This window comes from Pogona vitticeps, chromosome 10 (genome assembly GCF_051106095.1).
Source record: "Pogona vitticeps strain Pit_001003342236 chromosome 10, PviZW2.1, whole genome shotgun sequence".
In the NCBI taxonomy this organism is placed as follows: domain Eukaryota; kingdom Metazoa; phylum Chordata; class Lepidosauria; order Squamata; family Agamidae; genus Pogona; species Pogona vitticeps.
This window is the reverse complement of record NC_135792.1, coordinates 6,593,561-6,611,149: the sequence shown is the minus strand read 5'-3', so window position 1 is coordinate 6,611,149 and position 17,589 is coordinate 6,593,561. Positions and strand designations below refer to the sequence as shown.

General features: G+C 45.5%; 1 protein-coding gene across 1 annotated transcript in view; it reads right to left on the bottom strand.

Moving 5' to 3' along the window:
- The window catches only part of LPCAT2 (lysophosphatidylcholine acyltransferase 2), a 34,981-nt gene extending 18,722 nt beyond the window's left edge, over positions 1-16,259 (bottom strand). The window contains exons 1-4 of the mRNA XM_072980970.2: positions 15,989-16,259; positions 5,350-5,489; positions 3,770-3,987; positions 2,242-2,354 (exon numbers count right to left, since the gene is read on the bottom strand). Of these exons, the coding sequence (XP_072837071.2) occupies positions 2,242-2,354; positions 3,770-3,987; positions 5,350-5,489; positions 15,989-16,207 (690 nt within the window). The 5' untranslated portion in view covers positions 16,208-16,259. The remainder of the gene's footprint in view (positions 1-2,241; positions 2,355-3,769; positions 3,988-5,349; positions 5,490-15,988) is intronic.
- Between the last annotated feature and the right edge of the window lie 1,330 nt (positions 16,260-17,589).

Here is a 17,589-nt window from a genome sequence, read left to right as displayed (position 1 = left end):
CTGTCCTGCCATCTAAGCACTTTTGACAAATTGGAAAACATTCCACCAAGCAGCAGAGTCCAGGTAAATTGGTTTAGCTTGGGTTGTTGTGTCGCTAAATAGAATCGTGCTGGCTGGCTACTATTTACTCAGGGCTGTTGATCGAAGAAACCCCCCCGCCCTCCCTCCAATTTCTCTGTACCAGAACCAAACAGCAATTGAACAAAAAAATGTGGAATGCTTTTCTCCATCCCAAGCTAACAATTAAAATTGGCCTCCAGTGATTAAAACAGCTCAGTGCACCAGTTAATCACATACAGCATTTTGTGCTTTTCAGTGTTAATCTAGTCTATCCAAGGGCTTTTTTCAAAAAGCAGCAAATCAAACAAAGCATTGCCATTAGTTGTTGTTAAGTGTTGTTGGATCACTTCTGACTTATGTCGACTCTGGGAATTGGTGGCCTCCGAAAAAGCCCTGTGATTAACAGCCCAGCTCAGCTCTTATAATCCCAAAGCCAGGGCTTCGTTTATCAAGTCAACCCATCTCTACTTTGTCTTTCCTCTTTTCCTGTTGCCTCCAACTTTCCCCAGTTTTATTTTCTTTCCTAAAGAGTCTTGCCTTCTCATGATATGCCTGAAGTGCGGGAGTCTTAGTTTAGTTATTTTTGCTTCTAGGCAGAGTTCTAGCTTGATTTGATTTAGAACCTGCATATTTGCCTTTCTGGTGGCCCATGGAATCTGCAAATTTCTCCTCCAGCACTGTTTTTTAAAAATGAATCTATTTATTTTCCCTCCTATCCACCTTTCTTCACTGCCCAGCTTATTGCCACTAGAGGGCACTCTACATTCAGTTCATCGGACAGCTCAGAACAAACCCATAAATAGAATTACAGTACAGTGGTGCCTCGCTTAACGGGCACCCCGTTTAACAATGAAATTGCATAGCGATTAACTTTTTGCGATTGCTTTTGCAATCACATTGCAATGTTTTAAATGGGGAAAAATCGCTTTGTGATGATTGGTACCCTGTTTCGCTTACCGATCATCACAAAGCGATGATTTTTTAACAGCTGATAGGCGGTTCCAAAATGGCCACCAGGTAAAAAAAATTGGCCACCTGCTGTTTTCTGGGATGGATTCCTCACTTACCGGGCAGCGAAAATTGCTGCCGTATGGAGGATTTTCACTTAAAGGTGAGTCTGAAGCCCATAGGAACACATTGAAGGGGTTTCAATGCATTCCTATGGGCTTTTTAATATCGCATAGTGACGAAATCACTTTGCAGCAATTTTTCCTGCACCAATTATCATCGCTATGTGATGCACCACTGTACCTATCAACAGAATCATCATCACCACCAATAACAACACAGTAGAACTGAAGACCTGGAAAAGACCCTATGGATCATCAAATCCAGCCCCTGTCAAGGAAGCCCAGTAGAGAATCCAACTCCCAACCTCTGGCTCCACAGCCATATGTCTATATCATGAAATCATGAAGTTGGAAGGAGCCTATAAGGCCATCAAGTCCAACTGCCTGCTCAAGGCAGGAATACAAATCAAAGGATATCTGCCAGGTGGTTGTCTAAGTTTTTCTTGAATGCCTCCAGTGTTGGAGGACTCAACACCTCTCAAGGTGATGGGTTCCACTGTTGTACTGCTCTAACAATAATTTTTTCCTGATATTCAACTGAACCGTGGCTTCCTGTAACTTGAGTTCATTGTTGTGTGTCCTGCACTCTGGGATGGTCGCAAATAGTTTCTGCCCCTCCTCTGTATGACAGCCTTTCAAGTCTTCAAAAAGTGCTATCCTATCATCCCTCAGTCTTCTTTTCTCAAGGCTAAACATGTCCAGTTCTTTCAGTCTTTCCTCATTGTGCTTGGTTTCCACCCCCCTGATCATTCTCGTTGCCCTTCTCTGAATTTGTTCCAGTTTGTCGGCATCTTTCTTGAACTGTAGTGTCCAGAATGAGAAACAATACTCAAGAGGAGGCCTAACCAGTGCCAAATAGTGTGAAACTAGTACCTCGTAGGAGAGACTTCTGTTAATGCAGTCTAAAATAGCACAAAGTTATCCAGCTATGCCTTACTTTATTCCTGTTTCAGTTGTTTTCATGTTAGGAGGTAAAGCCTACAAAGCTAAACATACTGTAGGTACGTATTTACATTTATGTGTATGCATTTGCACACACCTATACACACTAACACATCCACACCTAGTTGTATGTATTCAACATCTGTTACATATGCAAGGCCATACATACCTGGGGCCACTCACCTCCCGAGGTGGCCCGTCTGGTTATTTCATTGATTGTGTTCTTCCGAGAATCTGGGTCGACACGGGACACCACTACTGGCTGGAGTGCATATAGGATCCCTGTTTAGAAACACATACCAAAGTAATTAGGTAAAGGTAAATGTTCCCCTTGACATTTTCAGTCCAGTCGTGTCCGACTCTAGGGGGTGGTGCTCATTCCGTTTTCAAGTCGTAGAGCCAGTGCTCGTCCGAAGACAGTTTCCATTGTCACGTGGCCAGCATGACTTGGGAAGGCTGTTTTACCTTCCCACCGAGATGGTACCGATTTATCTACTCGCATTTGCATGCTTTTGAACTGCTAGGTTGGCGAGGAGCTGGGACAAAGTGATGGGAGCTCACTCCATCACGTGGATTCGATCTTACAACTGCTGGTCTTCTGACCTTGCAGCACAGAGGCTTCTGCAGTTTAGCCCACAGTGCCACCACGTCCCATACCTAAGTAATTAGATACCACAAAAAAGTGTCTGTGTTCTAGCACAGTGGCTCCCAGCCTTGGGTCTCCAGATGTTCTTGGACTACAACTCCCAGAAATCCTGGCCAACACAGCTATCAGGTGAAAGCTCCTGGGCCTTTTAGTCCAAGAATATTTGGGGACTCAAAGTTGGGAACCATTATTCAAGCATGCTCCTCTAGACACACCCAATCTGATTTAATTTTGAAAGGGAAGCACGGTTAAGTCTGCTAAGTACCTGGATCGGAGACCCACCACAGAACACCAGGAACCCTCAGGCTGATCTAGAAAAGAATCTTTCTTGAAAGACAAGGAGACCCATTGAGGCCAGCCTGAGAAGATAATACATAGCTATAGAGACTTGGAGTTGGTGTGTGTGTGTTTGTGTGTGTTAAGCTTCAACAGGGAAAAGAAGGTTGTTACGAGCATTTTGACCTCATGATAAAGTGAAGATCATCGGTGGGGATTGCTGAATACTCACAAAGCAGCTGAAATAACCAGATTCATGTAAAATCTTAAGGACAGTCATATGTTTTTTTTCATATCCCAAAAAAATTGTAGCATACTTTACCTTAAAACACTTACTGCCTCTACCTCAGAAGAACCCAATGGGGAAAGGTCTTGAGAAACGACCAAGTGAACAGAATTATGAAGATAAGGAGGAGGATGATCATAATAACTGCAGAGCTGGGTAGAGACCCTATGGATCATGGGGACCAGTCCCTGTCCAGGAGGCTCAGTGGGGGAATCGAACTCCCAACCTCTGGCTCCACAACCAGATGTCAAACCAATGTACTCTCCATCCATTCCACATGAAGAAGGTCCTTTGGGGAACACCAGAGGGTATAATAGGGATGCCAGGAGAGCTGGATACTCTCCCAGGGTCTCAAGAGTCTCAGCCTCTGGTCTAAGACCTCAAATGTCTTATTCTGCTCCATATGTTACGCCAGGCAAGTGCCAAAGAATACAAGATGTGTTAGAGACCCTGTGGGGCACCTTCTCTCACATTCTGCAGGGCACTTACTGCCAATGATGGGCACCGCCAGGTTCTCTTGCCTTGAAACTATCGAGGGCATGCCAGCCACAATACAGGTGATGCCATCAAAGAAACTTGAGTGAGGGGCCACCGCGAGGATTGGGGCCTCTTCAGGGCTGGCTACTTCCCCCTTCACTTTGACCCGGAAGCCCATCACAAAGAATAAAGTGTGGCCGAAGAACGTGAGAGCACAGCAGGATACTTTCCTGTAAAAAAAATAAACAACACACAAAACCACATAGAAAAGCATGAACCACAAAGCATCATTTCACTCTTCACCATTTCTGCTGCTTTAAAGGAGGAGGATGATACATTGACTAGCAAAATCAGGCTTCTATGTGGTCTTCTGCTCTCCCAGTATCTACACATCAGGCATTTGCCTGGTAGAGTTTGAAAATATTTATATCATGCTTCACTGCTTCTGGACTGCTCGGCGGCTAAGGTTTCAGGCTGCATAGCTAGAGGTTGGGAGTTCGATTCCCCACTGGGCCTCCTACGAGAAGAGCCAGCCTGTGTAGCCTTGGGCAAGCTGCACAGTCCCCCAGAAGAAGGGAACAGGAAACTACTTCTGAATGCTCTCCACCTGGAAAACCCAGAACCAACTTGATTCATATTCTATTCACCACTTCTGCTGCTTTAAAGTTATAGTAGTGATGGCAGTGGTAGTAAATCTCTGAAATCACTAGCAAAATACAGCCTGTACGTGATCCTATTTTGTTCCAGTATCTGTACATTAAGCATTTAGTTGGTACAGTTAGAAAATATTACTCCCAGCTAGAATCTCCTCCAGCCAAATACTAAAAAGATGGTAAAAATCTGCCGGTTTCACTTTCCCCCAAATCCCCTGGACACATTTTTTTAAAAAATATGTTCCTTCCATACTCTTCATAAAGAAAGGTACTGAGAGACAAGGCAAGTTCTTAGCGAAGGACTAATCCACTGGAATTCTTCAATGCAAACTAATTCTATAGATATGGATCCTTCTGTACCGTAAACATCACCTCCCATGTAGGATAGAGAGAAATATGTTTCAGGAGGGGGTTAGACAGCATGCTGAGTCACGCAGAACAATAGTAGAAGGCTATGGGTGGGAAGAGAAGAGGAAATCCGCGAGGTGGGAGAACAGAATGGAGAATCCTGTGAGTAGGTATGGATACTCCAAGATGAACATTCCGTGCTGCAAAATTTTAGGTGGAGATCCCACTTGATTATCCATATTCCAGTAGTTCATCCATATTCCATAGTCCATCCATCCATTCACCCATCCATCTGTTCATTCATTCATCCATTTTTCACTCCCTCCCTCTCTTTTAAAACCTGTAGATTGAAAGGGAGAAGTTAAGGCTCTTGTACATTTATTCATGCATCAAAAAAGCATGGAAATCATAAATTGAGAATTCCACCCTGAACTTTACTATGTAAATGCATGTACAGGTATGAGCTTTACTTTGTAAATGCGTGTACAGGTATGAGCTTTACTTTGTAAATGCATGTGCGGGTACCTAAAGCTGGAGGATACCAATTAAGTCTGTTAAACTGAGAGACTGTCATGTTAAGAGCTACCTTACCTTCTCCATCCGCGAAGGGGCACAGCCTCCTTTTCTGAGTTGCAGAACGTTGCCAGCAGCGCGAATGGCCATGCCATTAGCAAAATTAAGAGCATGCACGTGACCCGCAGTGGGACTAGAATAATCCCCAGAAGGATAGCCTAGAAAATGAGAAACAACAGTTAGCAAGTCACCATGAACTTTGGTAATATCTTTGCTCATTTGCATGCTCTGAAATGATGCATTTGTAGAATGACTGGGGCTACATCATTTCTTAATTTCAAAATCACATTCGGCTACATAATTTCTTTTCTTTAGGAAGGTACTTAAGGCGCTTAAGGAGCGATGTGGTGGGGCTGCAGGTTAAACCGCAGAAGCCTCTGTGCTGCAAGGTCAGAAGACCAAGCAGTCGTAAGATCGAATCCATGCGACGGAGTGAGCTCCCATCGCTTGTCCCAACTCCTGCCAACCTAGCAGTTCCAAAGCATGTAAAAATGTGAGTAGATCAATAGGGACCACCTCAGTGTGAAGGTAACAGCATTCCGTGTCTAGTCGCGCTGGCCACGTGACCACGGAAACTGTCTTCGGACAAATGCTGGCTCTATGGCTTGGAAACTGGGATAAGCACTGCGCCCTAAAGTCGGACACGACAGGACTAAGGCCCTTGAGGGAAAACCCTGTATGGAATAAGGTGTCGGCAGAATTCGAGCCAGACGTTTGTACATGTCTACATGTTGATAATTGCAGAATGGAAATCAAGCCCTGTGAGGACAGACTGAAAGAACTGGGCATGTTTAGCCCTCAGAAGAGAAGACTGAGGGGAGAGAGGATAGCACTTTTCAAATACTTGAAAGATAGTCATAGAAAGGAGGGGCAGGATCTGTTCTCAATCATCCCAGAGCGGAAGACATGTAATGAAGGGCTCAAGCTGTGGAAAGTTGGATTAAAGCTGAATATCAGGAAAAACTTATTAACTGTTAGAGCAGTATGACAATGAAATCAATTTACCTTGGGAGGTGGTGAGTGCTCCAATGCTGGAGGCATTCAGGAGAAAAATGGGCAAACATCTGTCAGATGATTCAATGATTCTATAAGGTATTTACATATTCCTCTTGTGTCTAGGCTATTCCCATGTTGCAGTAATTCTGCTTGCTAATGTATTTGGCTGTAAGTGTATCTGCGAGCATGTCTTTGTGCAAGTATGTTTGACTTTCTGCACAAAGAGCATATAGATTACCACTAAATGCAGCTCTTCCCAGGTGTTTCCCACTGTTGGATTAGATGCAGCCCTTTGGATCTGATAATCACCATCACGTAATCTAAGAATAGTGAAGCTGGAAGGGGCTTATAAGCTCATACAAGTCCAGCTCTCTGCTTGATGCAGGAATCCAAATCAAAGGATATCTGCCAGGTGGTTGACTTTCTCTTAGAGAACAGAGCTTGCCCCTCCTCTGTATGACAGCCTTTCAAGTCTTTGAAATGTGCTGTCATATCAACCCTCAGTCTTCTTTTCTCAAGGCGAAACATGCCCAATTCTTTCAGTCTTTCCTCATCCTCATAGTGTTTGGTTGCCAGCCCCCTGATCTTCCTTGTTGCCCTCCTCTGAACTGGTTCCAATTTGTCAGCATCCTTCTTGAAATGTGGTGTCCAGAACTGGACACAGTACAGTGGTGCCTTGCTAGACGATGATAATCCGTTCCACTGAAATTGCTGTTTAGCGAAATCATTGTCTAGTGAAAAGCATTTCCCCATTGGAATGCATTGATACCTGTTTAATGTGTTCCAATGGGGAAGAATCATAGTTGTCTAGCGAAGATCGGCCATAGGAAAGCCACTTTGCAAACCGCCGATCAGCTGTTTAAATTGCTGTCTTACGAAGCTTAGGTACCAAAAACACCTGTTTTGTGAGTGCGGAGGGAGCTGACAAAATCGTTGTCTAGTGAAAATCGGATTGCGAAGCAGGGACCAAACATTGTCCAGTGAAATTCCCCCATAGGAATTACTGTTTTGTGAATCGCTATAGCGATCGCAAAAAGTCAATGTCTAGCAAAAAAACTGTCATGCGGGGTAACTGTCTAGCGAGGCACCACTGTACTCAAGGTGAGGCCTAACCACTGCAAAATCATCATCACCATCACCACCGAATTGCAGAGCTGGCTTTTCCTGCCTCCCTGAAACAGTATGGTTTGGGGTGAGCCCATTCACATATTCAGCTGCTGTGTGTGAAGCATGGATGAACCACATTGCAAGCATGTCAACTGTGACAGAGACCCTGAACCATGGAATAACCAGTTGGCTTAGGCTCAGCTGCCACATTGATTCCCTGGATTCCATTCTCCACCCCAAACTGATTTAATGTCATGGAAACAGCTTGCTGGCTGTCTCAAGGGTCGGCCAACTGCCAAAAGACACCACAAGTAACTTCCTGGCCAGTGACTTCTGGGTAGATATCACCTCGGGCGAGGGAGAAAAAGTTTAAAGAGCAGTGGGGAGTGGCTCGTTGAATGCAAATAGCTGACGACATCCCCAACAGTGTCATGCTTTGTTGAACTTTCTTGGTTTGAGAAGCCACAGATGGCACGCTGACAAACATCAGGTTAGAAACTGTGCAGATCATGATCATAAGCCTGGCTAACAATAACTGCGTGTCCGGGTTCAAAAGCTCTTCAACAATGTGTGGTGTTTCCTGGACAGAAACAAAAAGGAAGGAAGGAAGGAAGGAAGGAAGGAAGGAAGGAAGGAAGGAAGGAAGGAAGGAAGGAAGGAAGGAAGGAAGGAAGGAAGGAAGGAAGGAAGGAAGGAAAGTTATATGGATCTAGCCATTTTTATGGCTACACTTCCAGCTCTAAATTGGGGAGGAGGGATAGACAGAGTGATGACTTCATGAGAGGACAGGCTGCTGGAATTGCAGTCTCAATTATCTGCAAAGCTAACGTTTCTCTATGCCGAATGTGAATAATAATAATTTACATAACAAAAACCATCTTAGGGCTGGAAGGGACCACGTGGACATTGGGTCTAGTCCCTGCCAAGGAAGCACAGTAGGGAACTGAACTCTCAACCTCTGGTTTGATGTCTAAACTACTGAGCTATGCAGCAGTTCTCCTGCCTTCACCTGGCACGGAAAACAGAGCAAAGAAATGAGGGACACCTTTTTACTGCCGTTGGAGCAGAATAAATATAACTCATTCCCCAAATGAGAAGCATCCAGTCTTCTAAAGGGTGAGAGTCAAGGGGATGCAAAGAGAAGGGGATAAGATGCTTCAAACCCATTTGGCCCTTTGGCAGGTTCCTGCCGAAAACATGCAGAATACGGCCCCTTTGCAGACAAGTGACAGAGAAGGTGCAAGTGTATCAGAAGTGTTTCCAGCAAAAGGATGATCTTCCTGTGCTAAATTTAAAAGATAGGTTTCTAGATGCAGGGATGTTTTGCCTCCCCATAGCTCTTTGTGTTGTGGAACAGGCTATGCCATGTGGGAATTCTGCAAGGCTCAAATGCCCAAGAACAGATGATGCCAGTTTCAAGGATGCATCTTGGAGTCACCTCCCTGCATGCCATTCCATGATATTCCTTACGGACCCTACTAAAGGATCATCTGGAAAGCTTCCACTACCTGCACATCAGGGCTTAGAAATGATTCCCTTTTTAAGGTTAAAACTTCCAGAAGTTAGCCCATGCTGGCTGAAGATACCTGGAAGCTGTAGTACAAAATGTAACCTTCCCAACCATGACATTCCAATCTCATTAAGCATATATATCTCTTCCTCCTGCAGCTGGCTGGGTAGCTTAGAAGTTTAGGTATCAACATGCAGAGCCAGAGGTTAGGTGTTAGATTCCCCACTGGGGTCTCCTGGGAGTAGAGCCAGCCGGGGTGGCCTTGGGCAAGCTGCACAGTAGTCCCAGGGTGCCCCCTAGAGGAAGGGAAGGGTAAACCACTCCTGAGTATTCTCTTCCTCATAACCCCTGAAAAAAGTTGCAATAAGTCAGAATTGACTTGGTGGTGCATAATGATGATGAATTCTTCCAGATCAAAACAAGAAAGTGTTAGTAAAGTCCGAACCATTATTAACAGAGGCAATTAAAGTGAGGTCCGACTAAGTCTCTAAATCATAACTGTCTGCCAATTTTGCTATTTAATCTTGCTGAGTATGTATGTATATTTGATCATGTACGTATCTCTATGATTTTTAGAACATTGGCCTTATTGTTTAATGTACTGTACTACCTGCCAAGACGTATGACTAAAGCAAACAAGGAATTGTGTTCTGTCTGAAGGCACTCTCAGCCAGGTTGGGTGGGGTTGATTAGGAACTCAAGGCCAAGCTTGGTGTTGACAGCTCTAAGCTAGATGGACCAGAAAACGGCCAAGGTTTCTCAAGAAACATACATTTATCTCTGAAAACTGAACCAGTGCAAGACAGCACGGCTATGCAAGAATGGAAAGCTGGCTGGATAGCTTAGTGAGTTAGGTATCTGGCTGTGGAGCCAGAGGTTGGGAATTTGATTCCCCCACTGTGCATACCAGAAAAGCCAGCCTGTGTAGCCTTGGGCAAGCTGCACAGTCCCAGGACACCCCCTAGAGGAAGGGAATGGTAAAGCATTTCTGCCTGTTCTCTACTTGGAAAGGGTAACCATAAGTCAGAGCTGGCTTGACAACACATGATTATTGTTACACACGAGTGGAAGAGGCAGAGTTTTACTTTCATGCCAGATCAGATAGTTCACGTCCTTTTAAGACACACCCTGATACGGACTTTATATAACCTGCAGCCAAAGCAGTAGCGACTTGCCTTCTGAGATGACATCTCAGCCTGCGTTTAGGAGAGGCATGCAAGAAACTCACCATGGAAGTTGCAAAACTTCCTTGTTGTGTGGTTTGTAAACACTCCGTGCGGGGGACACCCGAAGGCAAGCTTCAGACGGAGGACTCTGAGAGGATACTGGACTGGTGCAGAGGCTGCACTGATGCAAAACAGCCAAGAGGTCACCCTGAGCAGAAATGTGACAGGAAGGACAACTTCCCATCAGGCTTTCTCCTCTCTTCTTCCTACTGACCTCCGAGTCTCTTGTTCCCTTCAAAAGTTCAACAAACGTTGACCGTGCCCTTTTTGAACAAAGGAGCTCACTTCCTATTTTTCCCTCGTCTGTCATCAGCATTTCTTTGAGCAAGTCTGGGCTTCCCACGGCCGGCAAAGAGAACAGCACCCTCCAAGCATGGTTCACCCGGGACGTCGGCGTCATGTACAGATAATAACAACAGCTTTGGTCACTAAATGGAAAGAGGTAGCAACGTGGGCCAGGAAATTTCATTTGTAGCTTGCTTAAAGTATGCACAGTTCAACCAAAAGACACTTATAAGTCGCACTGGCCATGTGACCATGGAAGATTGTCTTCGGACAAAAAGCTGGCTCTATGGCTTGGAAACGGGGATGAGCACCGCCCCCTAGAGTCAGACATGACTGGACAAAAAATTGTCAAGGGGAACCTTTACCTTAGAATTATAAGATGATCAACACTGGCCAAGTGATTGTAGCCCCAAGCAGATATCCTATTCCCAAAATGTTATACCATAACCCAGGCAATCAAAAATTCTAGGCAGGTGAGTAAGTGGATTAGTGGACAAGGGAACACCTAGGCTTCACATTTTGCAGTAGTCCAGTTCAATTCCATGGCATGGTGAGGAAGAAATAACTTTCTCCTCTCCAGCCAGCTGCCGGATTCCGCTTCTTTGGCTGCTAGCACAGAAATGCAAGAAAGTATACCCAGTTGCTCATTTTTGTCAGCCCACATACAAAACTATAAAAACCCCTCCCACACGCATGCATATTCCAGAGGTTTTTAAAAAATCCATTAATTTCACTGACCAGAATAAAATGTAATTCTGTTCGCGATCCTACAGAGACCCAAAAACAAAGATCTCAGCATAAGGCAGGCTTCAACTGAGCTGAGAAAAGTTACTTTTTGAAATCATGCCTTTCAGAACCCCTTACCCAATTTTGGAGATGTTCAGAGAATCCGGAAGGATTTAGAGATCTCTTTTCACCGTTTGGAAGGAAGGGGGGGAAGTACTTTACATATTTGGTTTCCAGGAAGCTTCATTTTTCTGTTTGTTTTTTAAAAACTTGTGTTTTTTAAACGTTATAGATACTGTTTTCTCCCAACGGTAAACATAACCCATTTAATGTGGTACTCTTTTTTATTTTTTTGCATACATTTAGAGTCATTATCAATTTGAAGCAAGCAACCTCAAAACAAGAAGTGTGGACTAACTACCTCAGAATATTGGGTTATACCTGTCATTTGAGGAAGTATACGAACCCTTCCTCAAAGGGGAAAAAAACATTTCATGATTGTAATCTTTAGGTAAAACCACAGAGATCCTTCCTTAGAACATTTAAGCTCTGCTGGGTTTACACAGCTAATCACTACTAGCAAAAGAGTTACTAGTTGTTGTTGTTACTAGCAGCAGCAACAACAACAACAATAGGAACAGCATGCATACTGTGCTGGTATTTATTTTATTTATTTATTTGTTCAATTTATATTATATCCCGCCCATCTGGTATATTCTACCTTGTATCTGTTATATAATAGCAGTCAACGTTTTTATAATTTGATTGACTTTGCCTGCTATTTTTGAACAATAATAAATGATGGTGATTATGATGATGCTGGGGAAGCTTGAAGACAGCAGGAAAAGAGGAACCCCAAATATGAGATGGACTGGAAACCACAGGCTTGAGTTTGCAAGAGCTGAGCAAGGGTTGTTGAGGACAGGACATGTTGGACATCGCTCATTCATAGGTCACCATAAGTTGGTGGTGACTTGACATCAGAACGACAATTACAATACCAACCAGTGAAAATGGCAGCATCCACATGAAGAACGGCAATGCACATCTCAAATGTTTTAATAACTTCTTTCCATGCACAGAGAAAGAAGCTAGCATGTTTCCCATTCATTTCTGACTTGGGGAGGCACTCAAAAGCAAGTTCTACCTGTAGCCCAGACTCATGTTTGGGAGCGGGGATGGGCAAAGTTCGGTTCATGAATCAGGGCTCCTAGACAACATCCCTGCCACCTCCACAAAAAAGCAAAACAATTAAACACTTGCACCCTAGAAATATTTAAGAAAAATCAGTACTGGGGAGAAAGCAATGGTGCATGCAATAACCCGAAGGGCATCATGAAAAACCGAGATAAGGATTCTGGAGGAGTCCCCATTCAAATCCTGTGACTCTAAACCCTCCCATAACGCAGGATTCAGCAGAACACTTGTAACAAGGTGAGAAAGTTGTTATGGATCAAGTTTGAAAATGTTGCCTTTCAGGACTTGATCACAAAGAATCCCACAGACATCAGAATTCTGAGTTGCTCTCTAAAAAAAAGCAGGACCTTCCTAAATTCTCATCTAAAGAAGAAGAGAGGAAGGAAAGCGGGTTTCCGTTATTACTCAAACACAGAACTCCCCCGCATGTATCCATTGCAGTATTAAAGTAACACATCCTGTACTGGAACATCAAAAAGAGAAGTTTGGAAAATGCCTCGCATGTAATGCTGTTGGTAAAATTGCATGAAGAGTTATGATTAACTCCAGCCCATTTATGATACAGTGAATGCCCCAGAAGGCTGCTTTAGACTAGATCAGACAGGGATTCTGGGGTTTGTAGTACAAAAAAGCAACCTTTTCAAGCTCTGGGTGAATTTAGCCGTCCATCTGACCTAGAAGTATCTACTCCAGGAATGGCCAAAGCTCAGCCTTCTAGATGTTACTGGACTATAGTCACCATCAGCGCAAACCAACAAAGTCAACGGCAAGGAATGATGGGAGCTGGGAGTCCACAGCATTCTTAAAAAAGAATAATGCTGGGTGGTTAACAATTTAATTATGCAGGCTACACATTTTACCGACCTCAGAAGGATGGAAGACTGAGTGAACGTCTAGCCAGCTACCTGGGATTGAACCCGGATCGTGAGCAGAGTTTGAGCTGCAGGACTGCAGTTTAACCACTGTGCCATTTGAAAGGTCCTACCTGATCTGTTCCAGGTGTCCTCCGACAACAGGAGGCCTTCCTATTGCTTGCTACCCAATCCTTTAAAAGAACAAAATGGTGGAAATACCAAATATTCAGCCTGGGGCTTTATAAAGCAAAGTACACTCTGAATCTCACACTCCATGGTGATGCATGCTTTACATGGCCTCCTTCCGTAAGGCTGTTCTACTTCAGCACAATTGCTTCATATTAAAAATGGGTAGAATAGTGGCTTAGGGCGTGATCAGATGGAAAAACAGATCACAATCTGAACCACCGGTGGGACAGCCCAGTGCAAATCTCTTTCCTGGCGATCCCATGACACACGAGGAAATGCCCTCCAGCCCCCCCCCCCCCAATCCATGTCCATGCTGGATATTTTTGGTCCAGCTAGAGAGCTTTGGTGAGGCCAGGATGGGCAGATTCCCTGGCAAATGGAAGGGAGAGATTGCTCTCATTCAAGCAATCCTTCGCAGGTATATGGCTTTGAAACTGTCTGCTTGGATCCCGGCTTGATTGGGGCATCTCAGGAAGAGAAGGCAGCACAACATGTCTTAACCTGCTTGGGATCAACACAGGAAACAGGATGTGGATGCCCTTCTCAGAACCGTAACGAGCCATGTGGATACTCAGAGCATCACCAATGGGTAGATTGACACCCCTTAAATTTCAATGTCCTTTTCCTGCACCTTCTTCATTTTGGTGTTCTGTATCAGACTACCCTAGGGATGTGGTGGTGCTGCGGGTTAAACCGCTGAAGCCTCTGCGCTGCAAGGTCAGAAGACCAGCCATCGTAAGATCGAATCCACGTGACGGAGTGAGCCCCCGTCGCTTGTCACAGCTCCCGCCAACCTAGCTGTTCAAAAGCATGCGAAATGCAAAAATGCGAGTAGATAAATAAGTATTTATTTATTTATTTATTCAATTTATATGCCGCCCAAACTACCCAGAGGTCTCTGGGCGGCTTACAATAAGTACCACCTTAGTGGGGAGGTAAATGGCATTCCGTGTCTAGTCACGCTGGCCAAATGACCACTGAGGACGGAGGATTGTCTGCGGACAAATGCTAGCTCTATGGGTTGGAAACGGAGATGAGCACTGCCCCCAAGAGTCGGACACGACTGGACAAATTGTCAAGGGAAACCTTTACCTATCAAACTACCCTATGCTCAGCCTTGCTACAGCATCGTGTGGTCTGAAGCATGGTGGCTATTCTTAAGTTCTCAAGCAATGGGTAAGTGCTATTTCCCGAAATGATGTGCCTTAAGGTAGATCATGCCATCAGCTCTGGCAATCTTTTGGAAATAAAACATTTCCAGCAACCCCCACCCCTCCTCAAAGTCTTGAAGCTTCCATGAAATCCCTCTTGTCACGGGGAAGCCCTATGGGGCTGCTAGATGGGGGAGAAGACACTGATTTCTGAAAGCATGGCCGGCCGCCAGTAAAGTCCTCCCACTGGCAGTGGTTTTCTGAAATTAAAGACTCCACTCTCTGTTCCACGACCCCCCAGTGGCCTCCCCACAATGCTAGGGGTTCCATGAGCGCCTCAGGACCTTTGAGAGGAGAAACCAGAAATGTTTTAATACCCCAAAAAATCACTGATGATGGAATCAAACACAGCAGGTTTTCAGTTGCTGCTTTAAGAAGGGGCCATATCTCTGTATACAGCATACACTCAGCACACAGTGTTTCCACCTCAGCATCTCTAATTTTAAAACCCTTTGCCGGGGGAAGAGGAGAAAGACAATTCTAGTCTAAGGGGTGTTTTGGACCTGCTGAAGTTTCCAGATACTTGCCAGAGGCAGCCCCGTGTAGAGTGTGTTACAGTAATTCAGCTGGGACACAAGGAAGACATGTGTCACCTTGGCCAGAGAAGACCTCTCCAGCAATGGGTACAGTTGGCATACTAGTTTTAAGTGTGCAAATGGGCACCGCCGGTGGCTTAACTTTCAGCCTCTTTCTCTACCGCACGAAAAGAGAGAGACGGACCACACACCGCCCAGGAAAATGGAAAACAGAGAATCAGCAAAGGGCTCTTTCCGGCTTCCAGGAGGTCCGACTGGGAGTGGCCGGCTGCAGAATTCTAGCATAAGACATTCTTCACCTGCTAATGTAATAAAACTGGCTGGACCAGTTTCCAGGATGTGGGCTCTGTCGGACTCCCCCCAGGTGGGCACCAAAAGGATGCCGCAAGGCATTAAAAAAATTCTTTTAAAAAAATTTAAAAGTAAAAAAAATTCGATGCAGCTTTTGCAGTCTGTTAAAGGTTCCACTGTTCTGCTTTCCCGCTGCAGCTTTAAGACACAAATATTTCTGATCTGCAACCTGGTGCGTATTATTGTAGCGCAAGAATTTTGCAAACCTCGGAGGCGAAGGAGGTTTGACACAAATACTAGCTATTTCTGATCTGCAACCTGGTGCGTATTATTGCGGCGCAAGAATTTTGCAAACCTCCGACGCGAAGGAGGTTTGACCCGAAATCCCCTCCAGGCAAATCCTCCGCGTTTATCCTGCTCTCTCCCTCCCCCCGGTCCCCACCGCGTCGCCACCTTCTCCTCCCGCCCGGGGGGGGGGCTTTGTTTACACCGCCGCTGCAAAGCAACCCAACCCCGCCATGTAAGGTACCCGGGATTTCTCGTTCGCGTCCAGGCGCGCCTCTTGCACGAAAGGGTTGAGCACCAAGGGAGAGGCCAGCGACTGCTGCCTGGGCAGCGGGAAGGGCCGCGGCAGAGGCGGCGGCCGCGGGCGCGACGACGACGACGACATGCCGGCGGCTGGAACCTCGCCCGCAGCGCCAGCAGCAGCACCAGCACCAGCAACCGCCGCTTCTGGGCACAGAGTCATCGCCCGGGAGACGCACAGAGGACCGGCAGATGCGGCCGGAGCGCTTGCTCCTCCCTGCCTCCGAGGCGCCTGCGCATCGCCCATTGACCAAGGAGCCTGTGTGTGTGTGTGTGTGTGTGTGTGTGTGTGTGTGTCGCGCGCGTGTGGGGTAGAGGTGGAAGGTTGCCAAATTTTTGACAGGTCGCTGCGCCTCTGCTTTTAACAACAGCCTCCCTGTGGACTCTCTTTTTTGGTATGGTTTTAGGTCATTTGGCAAATTGCAGGTCTTGGGGATGAACAGAAGAAAGACGATCGCCAGCTTCTCTTCTATCCTATCCTATCCTATCCTATCTTATTGTCGTATTCTCTTCTGTTTTCTTTTCTCTTTTCTTTTCTCTCCTCTTTCTTCTCTCTCTCCTATTTTCTCTTCTTTTCTTCTCTCCCCCCCCCCCGCTCTTCTCTTTTTATACCTCTGGCTCTTCTGTTTTGATAGCCCTCTTCCTCTGCAAGCTTTTGCAGAGGGTCCTAGTTTTAGATCAGGCAGTCCTGGAGGGAAAAATGTTAAGGAGCCAAATTTTGGGGAAGAGAGGAAGGAGAGGTTGTCAGCTTTTTAAAAAATGAGTCTTGTCTCTCTGCCTTTCTCAGCAGTTTCCTCCAGAGGGTGCAACAATAATAAATAATAATGTGTGCCGTCAAGTCAATTCTGACTTATAGCAACCCTTTTTCAGGGGTTTTTAAGTAGAGAGTAGTACTCAGAAGTGGTTTACCATTCCCTTCTTCTAGGGGGCGCCCTAGGACTGTGCAGCTTGCCCAAGGCTACCCAGGCTGGCTCTTCTCCTAGGTGGAACAGTGGAGAATCAAACTCCCAATCTCTGGGTCTGCAGCCAGCTACCTAACTCTCTGAGTGTCCAGCCAACTAATATTTACTGTTCGGTAGACTGTAGAACGTTGCTTCCCAGCCTTGGCTCCCCAGATGTTCTTGGACTAGAACTCCCAGAAGCCTTCACCACTAGCTGTGCTGGGCCAGGACTTCTGGGAGTTGCTGTCCATTAACATCTGGGACCCAAGGTTGGAAACCACTGGTCTAGAGCATGATAACTGACAGTCCTAGAGGGGTTCAGAAGGCTTTCCAGCAATGCCAAGGGGAGGGTCAATGGTAGGAGCAGATGGTTGCCAACTTTTTTAGCAGTGCCTGTGCTTCTAGCACCTTGGTCTGCCAATTCTAAACGTGAGAATTATTTCCATGCTGAAAATAGCTACCCTTGCCGAGTTTTTGCAAAGCGTCACTAGCACATTTGCTAAGGGTTAGATACATACAGGAGGAGAAGGAGCTGATCATTTTAGGTCAGTTGGCAATTTTTATTAGGGGGATTGGGTTGTACTGTTTCAAGTTATTTGAAGAG